Raw genomic sequence first — 23123 nt, 5'->3', positions numbered from 1 at the left:
CATGAAAATACAGAAAAATCTTTAAATGAGAAGGTGTGTCCAAACTTTTGGTCTGTACTAATATATATATATATATATATACAGTTAGGGCCAGAAATATTTGGACAGTGACACAAGTTTTGTTATTTTAGCTGTTTACAAAAACATGTTCAGAAATACAATTATATATATAATATGGGCTGAAAGTGCACACTCCCAGCTGCAATATGATAGTTTCCACATCCAAATCGGAGAAAGGGTTTAGGAATCATGGCTCTGTAATGCATAGCGTCCTCTTTTTCAAGGGACCAAAAGTAATTGGACAATGGACTCTAAGGGCTGCAATTAACTCTGAAGGCGTCTCCCTCGTTAACCTGTAATCAATGAAGTAGTTAAAAGGTCAGGGGTGGATTCCAGGTGTGTGGTTTTGCATTTGGAAGCTGTTGCTGTGAGCAGACAACATGCGGTCAAAGGAACTCTCAATTGAGGTGAAGCAGAACATCCTGAGGCTGAAAAAAAAAGAAAAAATCCATCAGAGAGATAGCAGACATGCTTGCAGTAGCAAAATCAACAGTTGGGTACATTCTGAGAAAAAAGGAATTGACTGGTGAGCTTGGGAACTCATAAAGGCCTGGGCGTCCACGGATGACAACAGTGGTGGATGATCGCCGCATACTTAATTTGGTGAAGAAGAACCCGTTCACAACATCAACTGAAGTCCAGAACACTCTCAGTGAAGTAGGTGTATCTGTCTCTAAGTCAACAGTAAAGAGAAGACTCCATGACAGTAAATACAAAGGGTTCACATCTAGATGCAAACCATTCATCAATACCAAAAATAGACAGGCCAGAGTTAAATTTGCAGAAAAACACCTCAAGAAGCCAGCTCAGTTCTGGAAAAGTATTCTATGGACAGATGAGACAAAGATCAACCTGTACCAGAATGATGGGAAGAAAAAAGTTTGGAGAAGAAAGGGAACGGCACATGATCCAAGGCACACCACATCCTCTGTAAAACATGGTGGAGGCAACGTGATGGCATGGGCATGCATGGCTTTCAATGGCACTGGGTCACTTGTGTTTATTGATGACATAAGAGCAGACAAGAGTAGCCGGATGAATTCTGAAGTGTACCGGGATATACTTTCAGCCCAGATTCAGCCAAATGCTGCAAAGTTGATTGGACGGCGCTTCATAGTACAGATGGACAATGACCCCAAGCATACATCCAAAGCTTCCCAGCAGTTCATGAGTGCCAAAAAGTGGAACATTCTGCAATGGCCAAGTCAATTTCCAGATCTAAACCCAATTGAGCATGCATTTCACTTGCTGAAATCCAGACTTAAGACGGAAAGACCCACAAACAAGCAAGACCTGAAGGCTGCGGCTGTAAAGGCCTGGCAAAGCATTAAGAAGGAGGAAACCCAGCGTTTGGTGATGTCCATGGGTTCCAGACTTAAGGCAGTGATTGCCTCCAAAGGATTTGCAACAAAATATTGAAAATAAAAATATTTTGTTTGGGTTATGTTTATTTGTCCAATTACTTTTGACCTCCTAAAATGTGGAGTGTTTGTAAAGACATGTGTACAATTCCTACATTTTCTATCAGATATTTTTGTTCAACCCTTCAAATTAAACGTTACAATCTGCACTTGAATTCTGTTGTAGAGGTTTCATTTCAAATCCAATGTGGTGGCATGCAGAGCCCAACTCGCGAAAATTGTGTCACTGTCCAAATATTTCTGGCCCTAACTGTATATATATATATATATATATATATATATATATATATATATATAGCACAGCACTCGGACAATGCACACCCATGTCCTTTTTACACACCCATGTCCTTGAAATCCTGACATTTCAGCAGCCCTAGTAAAATAACAGTGGGACTCGAAAATATAGATATATACACATAGAATAGATAGCTATAAAGATGTCAGTCACATATATAATTAGTACAGTGCTTATGTAGCTTACTGTACATGTGTTTAATTAATAAATAAGTCTCTGAAAAAAAAAATGGTGTAGGATCCCTGACATTTTATTAACCAGCAGAGGGAAAGCGGACAGCTGGGGGCAGATGTTTATAGTCTGGGAAGGGGGTAATACCCATGGAGCTTACAAGGCTATTAATATCAGCTCATAGCTGTATACTTAGGCTTTACTAGTTATTAAAATGGGTGACCCCCCCAAAAAAAACAATTACGTAGGGTCCCCCTATAATTAATAACCAGCAAAGGCTAGGCAGACAGCTGTGGGATGATATCGATAGTCTAGGAAGGGGCCATGGTTATTGGCCCCCTCCCAGAGTAAAAGCATCAGCTCTTAGCCACCCCAGAAATGGTGCATCCATAAGATGAGCCAATCCTGGTACTTGGCCTCTCTTTTCCCACTTGCCCTGGTGCGATGGCAAGTGGGGTGATACTATTGGAGTTGATATCACCTTTGTATTGTCAGGTGACATCAATCCCAGAGATTAGTAATGGAGAGGCGTCTATAAGACGCCCCCATTACTAACCCTATAGTCAAATTGTAGAAAAAAAACACACAGGATAAAGTCCTTTATTTGAACAAATGACACAGACACCTTTATTGATTCTTATTTAACCAAAATCACTTATTCTCACCTTATGCCCAATCCATTGAAGCCCATATCTCCTATAATAAAAAAAAAATAAAGCAACATCATCCTCACCTGTACCTAAAGTGAAGATAATAATCCATTTGTCCCACGATATGTCTAGCTCTGCTACATTTAGATGGGAGGATGCATTGTTGCATTATGCACACTATACAGCCTGTCATCCAGCAAAGACACTGTGCTATGTGTGCTTTCTCAGTTCAGTACCTCAGGGTGAACGCCTTTCACCTACTGACGTCACCGCGAGCGTGAGAAAGTTCTCACGCTCATAGTGCCGTCAGATAGGTCATCGGAGTTCAGATCCAATGAACTCCTTTCACCTCAATTAAATCAGCGCGAGCGCCGTGGAAGAAGTTTAGTGTCACACACTAAAAAACGCTTTTTATTGCAGAAACTATAGCTCTGGCAACAATTAAGAGACCACTGAAAAATGTTCAGTTTGTCTGATTTTTCTCAGTGCTTTCAGACCTCAAATAATGCAAAGAAAACAAGTTCATAATCATTTAGAAACAACAATACTAATGTTTTAACTCAGGAAGAGTTCAGAAATCAATATTTTGTGGAATAACCATGATTCTTAATCACAGCTTTCATGTGTCTTGGCATGCTTTCCACCAGTCTTTCACACTGCCCCTGGCGCAAAAATGTAAGCAGTTCTTCTATGTTTGATGTTTTGTGACTATCCATCATCCTCTTGATTACATTCCAGAGGTTTTCAATGGGGTTCAGGTCTGGAGATTGGGCTGCCCATGACAGGGTTTTGATGTGGTGGTCTCATACTTTTTGCCAGAACTGTAGTTTTTGAATCACCATATTTTGAGAGCTATATTTTGCCATATTTTGGCCCACAAAGTCATATTATTGCTTATTTTTTGATGGACGAGTTGACGTTTTCATTGCTACCATTTTTAGACACATGACAGTTTTTTTAACGCTTTCTATTCCTTTTTTTTTAGGCAAAATGAACAAAAAATAACAATTCTGGAATTTGTGTTTTTTATTTTTTTTATGTAATTCCACGTGTGGTAAAATTGATAAGGCAGTTTTATTCTTCGTGTCAGTACGATTAGGCTACTTTCACACATCAGGTTTTCAGTGTCAGGCTAAATCCGGCGAATGTTGGAAAAACTGGATCCGGCGCAGATTGTGAAAAACTGATGCGACGGATCCGTTTTTTTGACGGATCCGGCTAGCCTATCTAGATTATTGGATAAAAAAATAAAAATAAAAATGTGGAGCATGCTCAGTTTAAAAAACCGGATCAGGCCACCGGATCCGCCTTTTTCTGGCGCTTCAGGCTTTTTCGCCGGAGACAAAAAACGTTGCAGTGGACGTTTTTTCAAGAAACCGGAAGCGGTAGATTTGCCGTATCCGGCGAAAACCGGACGAAACGCAATGTCATCCGATGCAATCCAGCACTAATACAAGTCTATGGGAAAAAAAGCTGATCTGGCGGCAACATTCGCCTGATCCGGTTTTTTGAAATTTAGCCGGATTTAGCCTGACGGCGAAAACCTGATGTGTGAAAGTAGCCTTACAGTGATGCCCCATTTATATTTTTTTATGTTTTGGCGCTTTTACACAATAAAAACTATATTATAGAAAAAATAATTATTTTTGCATTGGTTTATTCTGAGAGCTATAACTTTTTTATTTTCCTGCTGATGGAGCTGTATCATGGCTTGTTTTTTGCAGGACAAGATGACGTTCTCAGCGATACTATGCTTATTTATATTTGTCTTTTTAATCGTGCTTTCTTCCACGTTTTGTTTGGCGGTATGATGATAAAGCATTGTTTTTTGCCTTGTTTTTTATGGTGTTCACTAAAGGGGTTAACTAGTGGTAAAGTTTTATAGGTCAGGTCGTTCTGGACGTGGTGATACCAAGTATGTGTACTTTTATTATTTATATCTATTTTCCATAAAAATATTTATCTATGGGTACAATATATTTTGATTTTTTTAAAATATATTTTTACAATTTTTTTTAAAACTTTTTTTTTTTACTTTTTTACTTTGTCACACTATGGGACTTTCATTTTTTGCAGGCTGAACGCTTGTATTGCATGGGGATGTAGCAGCATCTCTATGGTATGCAAGCTGTCAGCGCTGTACTGACAGACAAAGCTGCTTAAAGGGACTCTGTCACCTGAATTTGGCGGGACTGGTTTTGGGTCATATGGGCGGAGTTTTCGGGTGTTTGATTCACCCTTTCCTTACCCGCTGGCTGCATGCTGGCTGCAATATTGGATTGAAGTTCATTCTCTGTCCTCCATAGTACACACCTGCACAAAGCAATCTTGCCTTGTGCAGGCGTGTACTATGGAGGACAGAGAATGAACTTCAATCCAATATTGCAGCCAGCATGCAGCCAGCGGGTAAGGAAAGGGTGAATCAAACACCCGAAAACTCCGCCCATATGACCCAAAACCAGTCCCGCCAAATTCAGGTGACAGGTTCCCTTTAACCGGTGACCAGGAATGTCATCATGATAACATTGGGGAACCACACAATAATCCCGAGGTCTCCTATCCAAGGATAGAGGGGCTGTCTTGCTTCTGCCTGCTCCTGAAATGCTGCAATTGAGTTTAATCGCAGCATTTAGGGGGTTAAAGTGCCGGAAGCGGTGTGGGACCGGGTCAGCTGTCAGAATCAACTGACACCCAGCGGCGATCGCATGCACAAAATCGCAGAGATGTATCCATGCGGCACAGGTCAATAAGTCCCAGGTCTCAGGGACGTATGGATACATCTCTGGTGGGAAAGGAGTTAATAACCAGTAAAGGCTTAGTATACAGCTGTGAGCTGATATTAATAGCCTGGGAAGCTCCATGGGTATTACCCCCTTCCCCGACTATAAAATGTCGGGGGATCTCATGACATTTTTTTTCAGAAAGGAATTTATTACAATACTACTACTAAAAAAAATGTACAGTAAACTACACAGACAAAGCACTCATTATATATCTCACATATTTATATCTATCTAAACTCCCTATCTCTATCTCAAAGAAAATTACGGTATATGAATAAGAATTACTCTATGTAAAAGTTCATTTTAAATTCGCATTGCAACTGGATCACATTTGCATGTAAATTAGATGTCGTTTGGATGCTAGGTAATAAAATTGCATTGTACATGAAAAACGCATGACACCCGTCTGACTTTTCAGGAACAAAATCGGACAGATTTTAAAAAACGTTAGTGTGTCTCCCGCCTTTATGTGGTCACATTGCAAATTTAAAACTGGGGTCACTGAGAAAGGACACATGGCATAAATCTAACCATGCTCAAGTTCTGAGTACCTTTAGGGTATGTGCACACGTTCAGGAATTTTCGTGTTTTTCGCGTGTTTTTTTGTGAAAAAAACGCATAAAAATGCATACATATGCATCCTATCATTTAGAATGCATTCCGCAATTTTTGTGCACATGATGCATTTTTTTCCGCAAAAAAACGCATTCTGGAAAAAGAAGCATCATGTTTATTATTTTTGCAGATTTTTTGCGGACTTCCCATTATATTGGAGTGTCCGGAAAAAAACTCAAAAAAATGGCACAAAATACGCGCAAAAAACGCATGCAGAATTCCTGCTGAAAACCTCAGGTTTATCTCAGGAAAATTCTGCATGCATTCCGGACGTGTGCACATACCCTTATTCACTAAATTTAGGCTAGCAAAAAAGCTACCAATCTGCAATCTGTAAATCTGGCCTAAAAGCAAATAGAATGGCCACAGCTGAAAACAAGTTTCAGGCTATGTGCACACGTCAGGATTTCTGGCAGAAATTTTCCTGACAAAAACCTGACATTTCTGCCAGAAATCCGCATGCATTTTTTTCATGTTTTTTTGCGCGTTTTTGATGCGTTTTTTCTAAATGCATAGAATAGCGGGAAAAACGCGAAAAGAACGCAAAATTAATGAACATGCTGCTTTTTTTTACCGCGATGCGTTTTTTTCGCGGAAAAAAAAGCATCATGTGCACAAAAATTGCAGAAAGCATTCTAAATGATAGGATGCATATGTCTGCAGTTTCTAATGCGGTTTTATCGCATTTTTATTGCGGAAAACCGTGAAAAAACCGTGAAAAAACCTGAACGTGTGCACAAACCCTCAATAGAGTAAACACTCGCTAGGCTGTGTTCACACATTGTGTCCGCAGTGAATTTTTATTCCTGTGGTTTTCCAAAACACATGAAATTTGAAAAGAAGGTAAATTGCTTCTGCTGCAATTTCACCAAAACCGCAGTGTTTCACATTTTCTGATATTGCAGTCAAAACTGTGGACCTTCGCCTCAATTTTGAATGTTATGGTAAAAACAATCCATTTTGAAAAACCTCAGCAAAAAAAAAAGCCTCAGACTCTTGTCTGCATCGTACCTGTGTGTGCACCAAGCAGGATGTGATCTAGGTGAGATAGCTGGCTCAGCTCTTTAGTGACCGGCAGCGTGTGAACATCCCAGTCCATGGCTGCATCTCCTTGTAGTTCACTCAGTGACTGAAATAGAGAAGGTAGTGGCACAGGGAGCACCTCCAAGGAACTTCTACGGGCTGCATGTTTACGATTCACCTTATTTTCACTGCACAGCCCTGAGAAACAAAAAAAATGTCAATTATTATTGTTAGGCCACGTTCACACGTTCAGTATTTGGTGATTTTTTTACCTCAGTATCTGTAGCCAAAACCAGTGAGTGATTAATACAGAAGTGGTGACGTGTTTCTATTATACTTTTCCTCTGATTTTTCCACTCCTGGTTTTGGCTTACAAATACTGAGGTAAAATACTGACCAAACACTGATAGTGTGAACGTGGTCTAATGGGACGTTTTCCTCTGAATGTAAAATGCACTTCCCGTACCAGTCTCTATTTGTATATATCACTTAACCCTTTCACGACATGCGCCGTACATGTACTGCGCATGCCGTGAATCCCCCTTTGATGTGGGCTCCGGTGGTGAGCCCGCATCAAAGTCGCAACATGTCAGCTGTTTTGTACAGCTGACATGTGCGCGCAATAGCGGCGGGTGAAATCGCTATACCTGTTAAATGCCGCTGTCAAACACAGACGGCGGCATTTAACTACCGCATCCGGCCGGGCGGCCGGAAATGACGTCATCGCTGACCCCTGTCACATGATCAGGGGTCGGCGATGCATCAGGAAGGTAACCATAGAGGTCCTTGAGACCTCTATGGTTACTGATGCAGGCCTGCTGTGAGCGCCCCCCTGTGGTCGGCGCTCACAGCACACCTCCATTTCAGCTACATAGCAGCAATCTGATGATCGCTGCTATGTAGCTGAGCCGATCAGGCTATGCCAGCTTCTAGCCTCCCATGGAGGCTATTGAAGCATGGCAAAAGTAAAAAAAAATGTTTTTAAAAATATGAAAAAAATATAAAAAATATAAAAGTTTAAATCACCCCCCTTTCGCCCCATCCTAAATAAAACAATTAAAAAAAATCAAACATACACATATTTGGTATCGCCGCGTTCAGAATCGCCCGATCTATCAATTAAAAAAAAGCATTAACCTGATCGCTAAACGGCGTAGCGAGAAAAAAATCCAAAACGCCAGAATTACGTTTTTTTGGTCGCCGCGACATTGCATTAAAATGCAATAACGGGCGATCAAAAGAACGTATCTGCGCAAAAATGGTATCACTAAAAACATCAGCTCGGCACGCAAAAAATAAGCCCTCACCCGACCCCAGATCACGAAAAATGGAGACGCTACGGGTATCGGAAAATGGCACTTTTTTTTTTTTTCTTAAGCAAAGTTTGGAATTTTTTTTCACCACTTGGATAAAAAATAAACTAGACATGTTAGGTGTCTATGAACTCGTAATGACCTAGAGAATCATAATGGCAGGTTAGTTTTAGCATTTAGTGAACCTAGCAAAAAAGCCAAACAAAAAACAAGTGTGGGATTGCACTTTTTTTGCAATTTCACCGCACTTGGAATTTTTTTTCCCGTTTTCTAGTAAAAGACATGGTAAAACCAATGATGTTGTTCAAAAGTACAACTTGTCCCGCAAAAAATAAGCCCTCACATGACCATATTGACGGAAAAATAAAAAAGTTATGGCTCAGGGAAGGAGGGAAGTGAAAAACGAAAACGCAAAAATGAAAAAGGGCCGCGACTTGAAGGGGTTAATAGAGACACAAGAATACAATCAGCTCACCTGTCCCGGTGCACGGCAAAGCGCTCTATAACAGCATAGGAACATCCATGTAGAAGCCTGCACTGTCTTTCATTTAAAAGTTATTATGGAAGATAGAGTGCTGGTTTCTTATAATCTTATATAGTTTTCAGATTTTTCTTACTATGATGATGCAAACTACTTACCCACACAGCTGCAGCACTGGTCCCATAGACTCCCAAGACACAGCATGCAATCCTGACAGCAGGGACAATCATCTTCTTTCATGTTGCACTGACAGAGCTCCTGAGGAGAGACCATTTTAAGGATCAGACTGCTCTTTCCAAAAATAACGCTGCAATGCTCGGACGGACTGCAGGTCTCTGGATCCATACTAACAGCCTCATATATGCTTATGAGAGTGTTAGCGTGGGTCAGGAATCCCATTGTCAATCAGGACATTTTGGTCCATAGACAGACTCCAATGTGGACTTTTATCCAATTGTCATGTCCGTGTGCTTTCTAATAGCACACAGACATTATAGTTAGTAGTTTTTTTCACTATCTGTTTTTGTTTTTATGACTTCACATGGACAACGATTCAGTTTCAATCTAATGCCTTGCAGAACCAGCTTGCTCCCTCCCCATCTGTCTCACCATAGAGATAGATGGGGAGGGTGCAAGATGGGAGGACATATATGGGGCCAGGAAAGGATGAAATATATGGAGACACATGGGGGTCAGGATGGGGGAAGTTATTACAGGAAGGTGTCAGGACATTGGACATTATTACTGTAGGTGCTAATTAAGCGATCTTATTACTGCTGTGATATATTTTATTTTTGAGGATACTGTTTTCAGTTTGGGGGGTCTGGTTACAGTGCAATGTGACACTGTCGCTTTTTTTCTTACTGACGTAGTGTAAAAAGTGGGGAAAAATTGGGGAATGTGCTCTTGATAACTGTGTTATTTTCTGTCCTGGCTGGAAGAAGTGAAGGTGGTCTGCGCTGGATGAAGAAGCAAAGCTAAGATGAATATCTTCAACTAGAGACATCACAAGTAAATCAGTGTATTACCTGTACACTGACACAATATACTATACACTATGTACAGAGTTCCTGTGTATAATGTCACTGGTGAGTCCCTATATTACCTGTACTCTTGCACTTTTCACTGTATACTATGTACTGAGCTCATGTGCTTAATGGCATTTATGGTAATATCAGTTTTGTGCTTTTTCATTAATGAACAGTATTCTAGCATTCAGTCACTAAGTGGTAGTAATATGTGGTCTAGTCATGGTGTGGCGGTATTTGTTCCTTGTATGTGGTATTATTCGGTCACTATGTGGTGGTAATATGTGGTCCGGTCATGGTGTAGCGGCATTTGTCTCTGTATGCTGTACTATTCGGTCACTATGTGGTGGTAATATATGGTCCGACCATTGTGTGATGGTATTTGTCCCTTGTATGTGGTATAATTAGTTCATTATGTTGTGGTAATATGTGGTTTAACCATGGTGTGGCTGTATTTCTCCCTGTATGTGGTATTATTAGGTCACTATATGGTGGTAATATGTGGTCTGACCATTGTATGATGGTAAGGTCCATAGAGGTATGGTTGGAAGAGTTCTGTGTGAAAGACTCCTAGCTCGCTCGTGTTATGACTCCTAGCTCGCTCTGTTCTCCGGGATACTTCTGAAGGTGAAGATGTTGGGCCACGTACCTTGCCTTATCTCCTGCATATGCCCTCCATCTGTACCCTTCCCCCACCCAGGGAAGAGGGGAGTAGTTGTGCACTGTAGTACACCAACCAGACGAACAAAGTAACAAGATATACAAATATTCACTCACGTATAACAGAAGAATGCACCAGGGAGTGAAGAATGGGGTAAAACCAAACTAGGAGAAGGAAAGGGATTTATCACACTTATTAAACCAAGCAACAGTCACAGATAAACCCACCAAATGCCTTGTTATATAACCACCAAACAGCTATCCTTCTAGCCATGTACCAAAAGATAGCTCTGACTATGTGAGTCAGTCAGGACCCAGATTATATAGGGGATAGGAGTGGCTAACCATGCTCAGCTGAGAGCCCTAGCTCCCAGAGCACTCAAACATGGCCGATTAACCCCTGTACAGCCAAAATAAATTTACACTGTTTAAAAAGAAGGTTAAGTGCTTCTTTGCAGTGCAGGAGTAGAAGCTAGAAGCAATCAGACGCTGCGGTCTTTTGGCTCCACACTGTCATGGTAACCCTGTGACAATTTGATTGTTCGGCATCTATCTCAACCCATCGAACACTTTTGGTATGAATTAGAATGGAGTTTGTGAGCCAGGTCCTTTTGTCCATTATCAGTGTTTGATCTCACAAATGATCTTCAGGAAAAATTCCAACAGACACACTCTTAAACCTTGAGGAAACTTTCCCCAAAGAGTGCGAGCTGTTTTAGCTGCAAAGGGGGAACAACACCATATTATTGCCTATGGATTTAGTATGGAATGGGCGAGTGTGCTCGAATAAGGTGTTATCCAAGCATGCTCGAGTGCTAATAGAGTATCTTCGGGGTGCTCTATTACTATGTTTGAGTCCCCACGGCTGCATGTCTCACGGCTGTTCGACAGCTGCAACATATAAAGGGATTGCCTGTTTGTTAGGCAATCCCTGCATGTGTTGCCACTGTCAAACAGCCACGAGACAGTCAGCCGCGGGGACTCAAACATAGTATTAGAGCATGCTGAAGATACTCTATTAGCACTCGAGCATGCTTGGCTAACACTTTATCTGAGCACGCTCACTCATCACTAGATATCATTACTGCTGTATGGTGTAATGTGTAGGTGTCCTAATAATTTTATCCGTATGCTATATATCCATATATTTTGTTAATTATCATTAAGACCAATTTAACACAAGCATGCTATATGTACATTTCTGTGCTCATATTCTGTACTAATCAAGTCAGCATTTGTGGACATAACATGGATGCAGAAATGTGCTTATTATGCCCTTGTAAAATTGGCCTAATAATGACTTGGATGCAATAGAATATTAATAAACTAGTGACCTATCAAAAGTGTGCAAATGCAAAACTAGAATATTCAAGGTTTCACAGGAAAACACAACCAGCTGTTCATCCCTCCCACCTAGTATCTTACCTGCAAGAGACATTTGCTGACATCACTTGCACATAGAGCTTTGTTGCAACCAGCAACTGATGGGATCAAAGTGCAGTACGTTATGGCCAATACGAACCCTGTCAGGTGCCATGATTTAACCTGCCCAAAATAAAACACAACATGATCAGCATAACTCCAGCAATGTGTAACCATACCCTCATACACTAACTATAACTACATTATACACTGCTGAAAAAAAATAAAGGGAACACTTAAACAACAAAATATAACTTCAAGTAAATCAAACTTCTGTGAAATCATACTGTCCACTTAGGAAGCAACACAGCCCTCCATGTGCTCGCCAGAGGTAGCCAGACTGCCATTAGGTACCGAGGTGAGATCCTCAGACCCCTTGTGAGACCATATGCTGGTGTGGTTGGCCCTGGGTTCCTCCTAATGCAGGACAATGCCAGACCTCATGTGGCTGGAGTGTGTCAGCAGTTCCTGCAACATGAAGGCATTGAAGCTATGGACTGGCCCGCCAATTACCCAGACCTGAATCCGATTGAACACATCTGGGACATCATGTCTCGCACCATCCACCAACGTCACGTTGCACCACAGACTGCCCAGGAGTTGGCAGATGCTTTAGTCCAGGTCTGGGAGGAGATCCCTCGGGAGACCATCCGCCGCCTCATCAGGAGCATGCCCATGCGTTGTAGGGAGGTCATACAGGCACGTGGAAGCCACACACATTACTGAGCATAATTTCCTTGTCTTGAGGCATTTCCACTGAAGTTCGATCAGCCTGTAACTTCATTTTCCACTTTGATTTTGAGCATCATTCCAACTCCAGACCTCCGTGGGCTATTAGTTGTGATTTACGTTGATCATTTTTAGGTTTTATTGTTCTCAACACATTCCACTATGTAATGAATAAAGATTTACAACTGGAATATTTCATTCAGTGATATCTAGGATGTGGGATTTTAATGTTCCCTTTATTTTTTTGAGCAGTGTATATACTATTTATTATACTTGGAGCCACAACATGTATCCTTATGCAATAGCTGAAAAGTATGCTAATTGGAGGTAGATGTGCACATTGTGCCGATATTAATGCAGGTATTACTTCGTTACTTAAACTACAGGTCAAAAGTTTGGACACAGTTGTTCCTGCAATGGTTTTCCTTGTTCTTATTGGAATGTGCACATTGTAGATTTAAACTAAAGGAGGCAAAAGAACATGTATGGAAACAAGGAGTGAAGAAAAACATAGCAATCTTGCCAGAATATGTATAATATCTTACATTTTTCAAAGTACGCTCCTTGAGAAACCCTTGGATTTCTCTCAAGCAGCTCAATCAGGTAAACACCTGGAATAACTTTCAGTGAACAGGTATGGCAACGTCAAGCGTACATTTGTGAAATTACAGGCCTTCAGAAAATGGTTGTTTTTCCATACATTGCTGAGCCATATTCCACAGCTGTCCTTAGCCAAAATATGGAAGGAGTCACTCAACTAAGAGAAATGACAGTCCATCTTTACTTTAGGAAATGAAGGTCTGTCAATCTGGAAAATATCTAGAATCTTGTAGTCATGAAAACCATTGATTACTATTATGAAACTGGCTCTCATGAGGACCACTGCAGGAAAAGAATACCTCTGCTGCAGAGGATATGTTCATCGGAGTTATCAACCTCAGAAACTGCAAATTAACAGCACCTGAGATAAGTACCCTCATAAACTATACACAAATATCAAGTTATCTCATCTTCAACTCTCCAAAGGAAACGGCAAGAAGCAGGTCTTTATGGTCAAGTTGTTGCAAAGAAGCAAGTACTGAGGAATGCGGCTATCAGGTGTGTATTTCAGAGGCAGTGTTGGTACTTAGTTCGGTGCAACTCTGATACCTATTCCACAACTGTTCTAAGCCAGAATATAGCAAGAACCACTCAATTAAGTAAAGAGAAATTATCCGTCATAACCTTAAGACATGATGGTCAATCAATCTGGAAAATTGCTAGAAATTTTAAGATATCCACAAGTGCAGTCATGAAATCCATCAATCGCTATGATTAGACTGGCTCTCGTGCGAAACTTCTCAATAAAGGAAGTCTAAGAATTACTTATAATGCAGAGAATAAGCTCATCAGCTTTACCAATCTCAGAAACTGCAACTTAGATGGGTCAACTTGTCTGCTATGCTATTAATAGTATTGGCGTCCTCAGGATGCCGACTCTATTAACAGTTGTGAAGGAGCACAGAGCTGCAGGCTCCTCACGCAGGCAGATTGTGAGCATCTCTTCTACTGGGGGCCTACCAGAGGCCGGCGCATGCAGGTGATGTCGGCGGTGTGATGACATCGCTGCATTGCGCTGCCAGCATCCATTGAGAGACCAGATAGAAGAGGAGACAGATGCTGTGGAAGAGGAGTCTGGATTAGGTGAGTATAAGGACTTTTTTTTTTAATTTATGGGGGCTGTGGGGGATCAGCATGCTGTTTGGGGATCATCATACTATATGGTCGACTGTGGAGTGGACCATCATACTATATAGGGGTCTGTTTGGGTGACCATCATACTATATGGGGGGCTATGGGGTGGACCACCATACTATGTAGGGTGTTGTTTGGGAGGACATCGTACTATATGAGGGGTTGTGGGGTGGATCATCATACTATAAAGGGTGTTGTTGGGTGGAACATCATACTATATGGCTGTTGGTGGGACCATTTTACTATATAGAGGACTGTTTGGGGATCTTCATAGTGTGTAGGGGCTGTGGTGGACATTATACTGTGTGGAAGTCTATGGGGTACATTACACTATGTGGGGGGCTGTGATGATTTTCATACTGTATGGAGTGATTAAGGGCAACACTGAAGCTGCGCTCCCTCACAGCCTGAACTGCGGTGACCTCTGGACCATGGGAAAATGCCAGTGCATTTTCCCACGGTCCAGAGGTCACTGCAGTTCAAGCCGGCAAGGAGGGCAGCCTCAGTGATGTCACCGCTAGTCACTAAAGCTGCGCTCGCAGCATCTCATTCACCAGTGGTTTTTCAGCCAGGACGGTCGCATCTTGGCACCGTCCAGGTTGAAAACTGTATATCCCCCAGATATGGATTACTGCGTGAGACACAACGACGGACAGATATGGGTATATTGTTGGTTTGTTATTTTACTTTTATTACAGGAGATCGAGGGCTTTGCAGAAATTAGGTGAGGCCGTGAGTATGGCTTAATTAAGAATATTAAAGGAGTTTGTGTCTTTATTTCAATTAAAGGATTTTTTACTGGGTGTCTGTTTTCTTTACAATTTGACTATGGGGTTAGTAATAGGGCCGCCTTATTGACACCTCTCCATTACTAACCTTGGGGCTTGGTGTCACCTGATGGTGACATCAACCCCCCCCAACTATTACCCCATTTGCTACTGCTACAGGGCAAGTGGGAAGAGCGAGGCTAAGTGCCAGAATTGGCGCATCTTTTCTGGGGCAACTGAGAGCATTGAACTCGCATGACACTCGCATGTCACTCGTCCGTTTTTTTTTAGTCATGATATTGGAACGTTTTTTTTCTCGCATATGGGTATGTACCCTTAGGCATAAATTACATGGTAATGGTTTTCAGTATTAAGCTACATACTTCACAAAATACAGAGTATATTTGCTTTTTTGACCTTCCTAAAGCCAGGTGGAGATCATAAAGGTATGAAGAAAGCAAATGGTTGTCGTCTTTTGGATCTCTTCCTGACTCTACTTAATTTTTTTTCATGCATGTAAGATAATCAAAGAAAAAGCTATTAAACATGAAATCCAAGGCATTTTTTTTGCAACCACCAAAACGGGATGCAAAAAATTATGTGAGATTAGTCTAAAGGCTTCACACATTGTAGATTTGAATATTGAAAAACCACAGTGGATTACAGTAGCAGCAAGTGAATCTCATCCATACGCTGCCGCGAATTTCCACACAAATTGACTTGCGCCATGGATTTTTTTAAATTTGCTGCATGTAAATTCTTTTTTTCAGTTTTACACTGTGCAGTTCACGTTGCAATACATAGGGTGAAATCAAAACAAAATCCACATGTAACACAGTCCGGATTTGTTGTTGCTCTAATAAAAATCCAAAACTGATGTTTTTTTTCCTTCACGTTTGGACATCCCAAATAGTGGTTTGAGAAAATAAATGTACTGACCACATATAGAGTGGTGAAGTTACTACATTTTACTTTTTCACTGCTCATATTTATATTTTGGGTTCACTTTCGTGAAGGTGTCTTTTTCATTCTGAAATTAGGATCGCCGTAAGTCTAGTTTTCCAGTACATGAATATCAATGTTCTTATCATATCCAGCATTTAAATTAGAGTAAATTTTATAGCTATTTGGAAATCTATCATTACTAGTACAGTACTAGTGGGACTTTAAGTAACACATCATTGATCTTTTGGGAAGACTGATATGCAACCCTAAATAAAAGCATGACTAACACAAGGAATTAAGGGCAACCCCCCCCAAAATACATTGCAGCAGCAAACAAGTGTGGACCAGGCAAGTAATGGACGTACCCACATTACAACTCGTAGTATCCCACTCCAATACCTACACCTTACCTTCAAGTCCATGTTCACCTACAATCTTGAGGCCAAAACCAGTGTTCCTTCTTAGCTTCTGCTTATTGTGGAGTGCTGTATGGAAGGACTGTGTGTGGCTGAGGAGACTGGTTTGTAAGAAAAGGGGGAAGTGTGATGAGTTTAAGAAAAAGAGTGGGGGCCTGAGAGTGAAGGAGGGTGGTAGAGGGAAGGCTGTGTCGGAGAGACCAAACTTCTACGGGGAGTCAAAAGAAAAACATGTGGAAAAGATTATAATTTGGAATGGAGCCAAGATAAAATGTAGAGCTGAAGGTAGAGAGGAAACAGCCACAGGGGGGAGGGTTAATCAATAGGGATGAGTGAAGAACACTCCGGGAGACATGAGTGATGGAAAATGTGGCACTTTTTATGTTCAAGCTCCTAGAACCTCTCATCCTTCACATATATCCATAGACACAAAGTCTGCCATGCCTCGTAACTACACAAGTCCAACATAGGGTTACTTGCCAGGCCTGTCATCTGTGCTGGAAAATGTTTTATCCAAACACACTTATTATTTATTGCCACAGAGTATGTCATTACTTGGATGACAAGGTGATGAGCAAACAGATTAGCTCAGGGTAAAACATCCGCCAATGCTCAGGAGTAAATTTAGGTAAATTTTCCTCTCAACATATTCATGTAGTTTCCAGTAACATATTTCTAAGCAGGTTTCGCAGTGTGGCTGCATATACCAGAGATTGTGGACAAGTAAAAGGCTAAGGCCATCTGTATATCCATGATTTACTCCTGTACAAATAGCATTTAATTAAGTTACATAATGAACGGCAGGGCCGGACTCTCCATATGGCAAATGCCAGAAGGGCCTGTCTGGTCGAGGGCTGCCTTGTCTGCTATGTTGTTTGCAGAATCTGTGTTCTCAAGACACCCATACTGTTAATAGTTATGATGGAGCACAACGTCACTGACTCCGTCACTTACCCCAGCATGCCATGGGTATCATTAGAAATATTGGTTTTGTAATAAATCTTGCTCTCCTCCATCCAAGGTAATATTAGTAATATATCCCATCTGGTGCTCGAAGGTGGCGACAGCATGGGCCTGTTTGATTTCAAATGCCAGGGCTGAATTTTAACCCCAGTCCGTACCTGACAAACGGTGTGTCTTTACTTTATGCCTCAGAGCACCTGGTCTCGTGTTGTGGTTTGTTTCTGATCTTCGGATCTCATGTCTATAATTTCTGGAGATGTACATCATTTTGACAGATAAAAAATAGCTGGAATCTATAGCAGAGGCTCCATGACGTAAATGGACATAATATGTAGAGTGATCACACCAAACGGGATTCAAACACTTTATTCCACAGTCCTGTTCATTTGTCAACAGATATTGCATTTTATTAAGTCAGTAACAGGAGTAATGATAAGGCAACTTGAAGGCCTCTGAGGTGGAAAAACTACTTATACATGCTTCTTTCATAACCCAAGAATGATTGTAGTATTATAAGGAGTATGTGCCGACCTGAACAAAGGTTAGAGTGCTGTGATTGTAGATTATAGCTGAAGATTACAGTCTGGTCTTTACACATCACCAGAGACCGATTCACTAGCAAAACTATAATATACCATTCCTTTTGTAATTCTGAATCCTACAGTGTTACAAATAGCATGGAGTACTCTGCTTCTTGTTGAGATAAGAGTTTGACTCCCTTAATAATAGACAGGAATTAATTCATATGTCCCTGTAAAAGAATTGGGCTGTTTGCCGCCATTTGTCATTGATGGTCCTCAATATCAGAATACATGGAGATGGATTTTTTTTCATTCGATTATCTCATTTTCAGTTTCATGACATTTTGGATTATCAGATAGATCAACCATAACTTGTCCTGGTCACTGCATTCAGAGTTAATTATAACATGGCATATATATTCTAAACATAGAGAAAACTGCTTAACCCAAGCCTCAAATATTTTACTACCAGAGATCTATTATAATATATCATTCATTACAAGATAACCTAATATTGCTTACTGCATGAGCAACAGGCTACTTACATCCTACACCTGAATAAACTGTAGTATACATACTAGACATAATCTTCCTCTCTACAGTACACACCATTTTACGTTTAGAGGACAAAACATCATGCACACATCTAGAAAACGTATACATTGCTGAGTAGTCTAAGAAGGATCCTACAAGGCAACTGGAGCCACATGATTCCCTGAGAATCCATGGTGTCAAAATCTTATTTGTGTTCCACTGATAGGTTAATCTATAGGTTTTTATACATTACAAAATACAACACTTCTTTTAGCTCCATGCTGTGCAAACTGAATTTACAATAATAAGAGTATTTCTATATTACTTTACTAGCATTTTTTTATGTCTTCACAGCCCTCACCCCATAAATATCCTAACTTAGGAACATCACCTCTTACTATAAGGATATGTGCACACGTCAGTATTTCTGGCAGAAATTTTCCTGACAAAAACCTGACATTTCTGCCAGAAATCCACATGCGTTTTTTTCACGGTTTTGATGTGTTTTTTGCACGTTATTTCCAAATGCATAGAATAGCGGGAAAAACGCGAAAAAAACGCAAAATTAACGAACATGCTGCTTTTTTTTTACCGCAATGCGTTTTTTTCGCGGAAAAAAACGCATCACGTGCACAAAAATTGCAGAATGCATTCTAAATGATAGAATGCATGATGTATGCGTTTTTAATGTGTTTTTTTCACGACCTGTTGTTAGTCTAAACCGGGGTTCTCGACTTAGGGGCTCGTTTCCTTGTGGAGACTGTACCATCTGTCCTCATATGCCCCCCACCAAAGATGTCTTTCGCAATCCCTCAGACAACTCAGACCATAGACTCCACCAATATATCAACTGTAAAACCAGTTTTGTTATCTATGCTATTATTTGTCCATGTCATAAGGTATATGTTGGTCAGACCTCGCAGCAATTGAGGAGACGAGCGCAAAAACATCTATCAACAATTCATTTGGCTCATTCAGATATGAAAAAGGGTAAGGTCTTAACCCCGATTGCAGCACATTACCTTAAAGCGCATGGAGGAAAATCTACTAATACCCAATTTTTTGGTCTGCAGAGGATTTTATACAACGAAAGAAGTGGAGATCGGCATAAATGGTTATTGCAACACGAGGCTCGCTGGATTTTTCGCTTGAAATCTATTTCACCTTTTGGTTTGAATGAGGAACTTCTTTACACTGGTTTCCTGGGTTAAATAACTACCCTACTGGCCTGTGGATCTTGCTATATCCGAGTCAGCGTCGGGATTTTCCTTTGGCATCATGGGACATGAGGGGTACTTTTATCCCAATTGGAGATCTTGTGAATTACTTCCGGAAGAGGAAAAAATTTCCACATCTATGGAACGTCTTGCTGGCTCTGTACCTGTGTGTCCCCTATTATAGGCTCATAAAATGGAACAGAGTGGCATATGGTTCGCCACATGATGGGACTACTGTGAATGAACCTTTGACAATATGGACATTTGTGCTCATATGTGTATAATAAATGCACATTGCTTTTGGTTTAGTATTTGGTTTATTATATTATTTTTTGTCACTTGTTATTGTTGTTTTTGGTAGTATCTTCTGTTTATATATATTCTTTTTGTTTATTATTCCGTAGTGGGTTATATCTTATATTTCCGGATATTTCGTTTTTTATGTTTATTTCTTATGTTTTATTTTTTGTCTGGCACACCATATGTCATCCTTGTGCAGGGGTCATGGAAACATGTTATTAGCTAACACTGCCCCCTTCTTTGCAGGTTCATTCTTTTATCTTTATTCTGGCTGGTGGATTGTCATCCATCTATATCTATCATTTGTGGTTCCCATGTATCATGTTGCGGGGTATATTGCCCCGGATATATATCTCTCCTGCCTCCTTTCTCTTTGTGCGGCCGCACAATGCGCTTCTGCGCTTTTCTATTTCTTTGCGCATGCGCATTTCCCCCTGCTTACATTTGGCTGATGTGCCAATATGCAGTACTCTTTTTTTGGGGTGGGGCGTGTCTCTTTGTGCCGCTCTGATCCTTATAACTTGGATCATGCGCACTGCCGCCCGGCCTCTGCAGGTGATTGCGCCTGCACCTCCTCTGCTTTTTGCAGTACCTTTGGGGGGCGTATCTTTTTCTACTGCTCTGATCCTTGTCCTGGATCATGCGCACTGCTGCTTGGCTTCTGCAGGTGACTGCACCTGCGCCTCCTCCGTTCCCTGTTATTTCCGGTCTGGCCGTTTTGATCATCACACACCGGTAATGTATGGGATCATCAAATACCGCTATATAACAGCGGTCATGTACTAGGGGAATCATGCTCCCTGACGAAGCTGCCTAGCGCAGCGATACGCGTGGGATTCTCCCACACCTCCTTGCTTGTTGTCTTCAGACCTGCCAGCACGGGGATTTTCTTTATGGTAGCTATAGGCATGTCACGACTTTGGCTTCCATTCGTGTAACTGGTGAGCAGACCTGGTTCCCTTTGCTTTTTTACTATCTAGCCACTCTTGCATAGGTGAATATTTTTGACCGTTCTGGGTCATTCCATTCTTCAGTTACTGCCATAGCATATTTATGCCATAGCTGCTGGTTATATATATATTTATTGACAATTGCCTTTTAGGTGGTCCCCCCCTGCTAGTTTTTGTTCATCACTTTTCTATTTGCCCTTGGTTAGCTATATGCATCATTACAGCTATCTGACCCTATTTACCTTTGTTCTATGATAGCTCTGGGGACGCCCTTATGCGATCAGGGCTTGTGGTCTGATCATTGAACCTACAGCGTATACTTGGCTCACTTGGGTTTACATATATATGATTGTATTTTGCTGTGGGTGTCTGCTTTACATTATACAAGTGATGGGTGTGTTGTCTTTTTTGATCCTCATTGGATATGTTTTTAATGCTTTTTATATTTTATATGTGCTGGTTCTCTAATAAAGTTGTATCTTATTATTCATATATATAGGTGTGCACGCTTTTAGGCAATGTCTCTCTTCTTTTTCGTTTGGTATTTGTATTTTTCATGCATTGTGTAGCACCCTAGTTGATATATTTCTCTGTCTATTGGTAGTGCTCCCGACATATTTGCTATTTCTTTAATGTGTTTTTATCGCGAAAAAACCTGAACGTGTGCTCATACCCTAAGCCATACTTCTGCCACAACTTAACAGTAATGTTAACACAACTAATCAACTACATTCTCTAATCCTTTCATTTACTTGATTATCATGCTTGACTGTATTCTTTTTTATATACAGCAAGAATTGGCTAAAAATACAATGTGGACTGATTAAAAAAAGGTTAATAGCAGTGATCAGCTCAGCCACCAGCTCTAGTAAAAGCAGAAGTCCAAGTCCACCCAACACCATTACTAATAGACAATCTTACATGTTCCTACAATCCAACCCTAGTAGTAATAATTTTCCTCCTGTACATCCTTTACTTACGATTTACACTCTTGATTGATGTGAGACAACTGGTTTAGCTATTTCAGTCTATCAGAATGGTGTAAACTAGGTGTTTGCAGGAACCTTCATTACACGACTAATAGAAGCTAAGTTATGTACAGTACCTAGCATCAAGCTGGAATAAAGTCTTCGGAGTACAGCTGATTCAGGCTATGCTCATACTCATAGCCTCCACTGGCAGTTCAGTCACATTATTCTTGCTGTCAAAATGAGGTAGGTAAATTTTGACTGAAACCCAACCGATTACACTATAAGTGGAAGCCAAAATGCAGATGTGAATAGAATCTTACTTACAATAATTCTCCCAAAAATATCTTCCAGCTGAATACCATGTAATATATATGGAACCAGTCTCATAAATTATTCTATTTATTGAACATCTCCAATCGTAACCAAATTTATTTATCCGTCCAAAACAGTCCACTGAATTTAAGTAATGTGACCATGTACTTTCTGGTTATAATAGATCAGATTCCTCTGATATACTGCATAAAAAATAACAAAGGCAGTAATTAAAATGATATGCAGTCCAGCTGACCGCGCCTGTGCAGATGCCCTGCCTGTGAATCCCAGCCCCGCAGTGTCTTCTGATTTATTCATACTACGGGGCTGGGATTCACAGGCAGGGCGTCCGCACAGGCGCAGTCAGCTGGACTGCATATGAGGACAGACGGGCAGCGCTCACTGCGCCTGCCCAAGGCAGGAGAAAAGAGCGCAGGCGCCGGCTCATTTCAAAACAGGGGTGAGGAGGTGGCGCCCGGCGCCAAGAAGACTTGAGTTACGGCTGTGTGGCGTCTGCAGCAAGGGGGAAAGGCCTGCCTCCTTGACTGAAGAAAAGGTATTTAGGACAAATTACAAAACTGATTATTTCGGCATTTACAGCACCCAGAACTAAAAGAGCCACCTTGTCAGAATGCAGCATTACTGCTGCACAAGGTGGCTCTTTTAGTTAAAAACGTCTGGGGGGGTGACAGGTTCCCCTTAATTCAGCTTTGACTAGAATTCACATACATTTCCACGCCAAAAGTTCATTGTGCATTTCATAGACTATAATGGAGAGTGACCAGACATGTGCAGACACCTTTTCCGAAAGAACAGGTGACTCTCTCTAAGGATTGTAGTGA

General features: G+C 41.0%; 1 protein-coding gene across 1 annotated transcript in view; it reads right to left on the bottom strand.

Annotated features, from left to right (window-relative positions):
- The window catches only part of LOC138673659 (twisted gastrulation protein homolog 1-A-like), a 34035-nt gene extending 17395 nt beyond the window's left edge, over positions 1–16640 (bottom strand). The window contains exons 1-4 of the mRNA XM_069761815.1: positions 16508–16640; positions 11926–12045; positions 8971–9070; positions 7007–7216 (exon numbers count right to left, since the gene is read on the bottom strand). Of these exons, the coding sequence (XP_069617916.1) occupies positions 7007–7216; positions 8971–9070; positions 11926–12045; positions 16508–16519 (442 nt within the window). The 5' untranslated portion in view covers positions 16520–16640. The remainder of the gene's footprint in view (positions 1–7006; positions 7217–8970; positions 9071–11925; positions 12046–16507) is intronic.
- Positions 16641–23123: the final 6483 nt, after the last annotated feature.

The sequence above is a fragment of the Ranitomeya imitator genome, chromosome 1, assembly GCF_032444005.1.
Source record: "Ranitomeya imitator isolate aRanImi1 chromosome 1, aRanImi1.pri, whole genome shotgun sequence".
In the NCBI taxonomy this organism is placed as follows: Eukaryota; Metazoa; Chordata; class Amphibia; order Anura; family Dendrobatidae; genus Ranitomeya; species Ranitomeya imitator.
The sequence above is the reverse complement of the archived record's forward strand: the minus strand, read 5'-3'. Positions and strand labels throughout refer to the sequence as shown.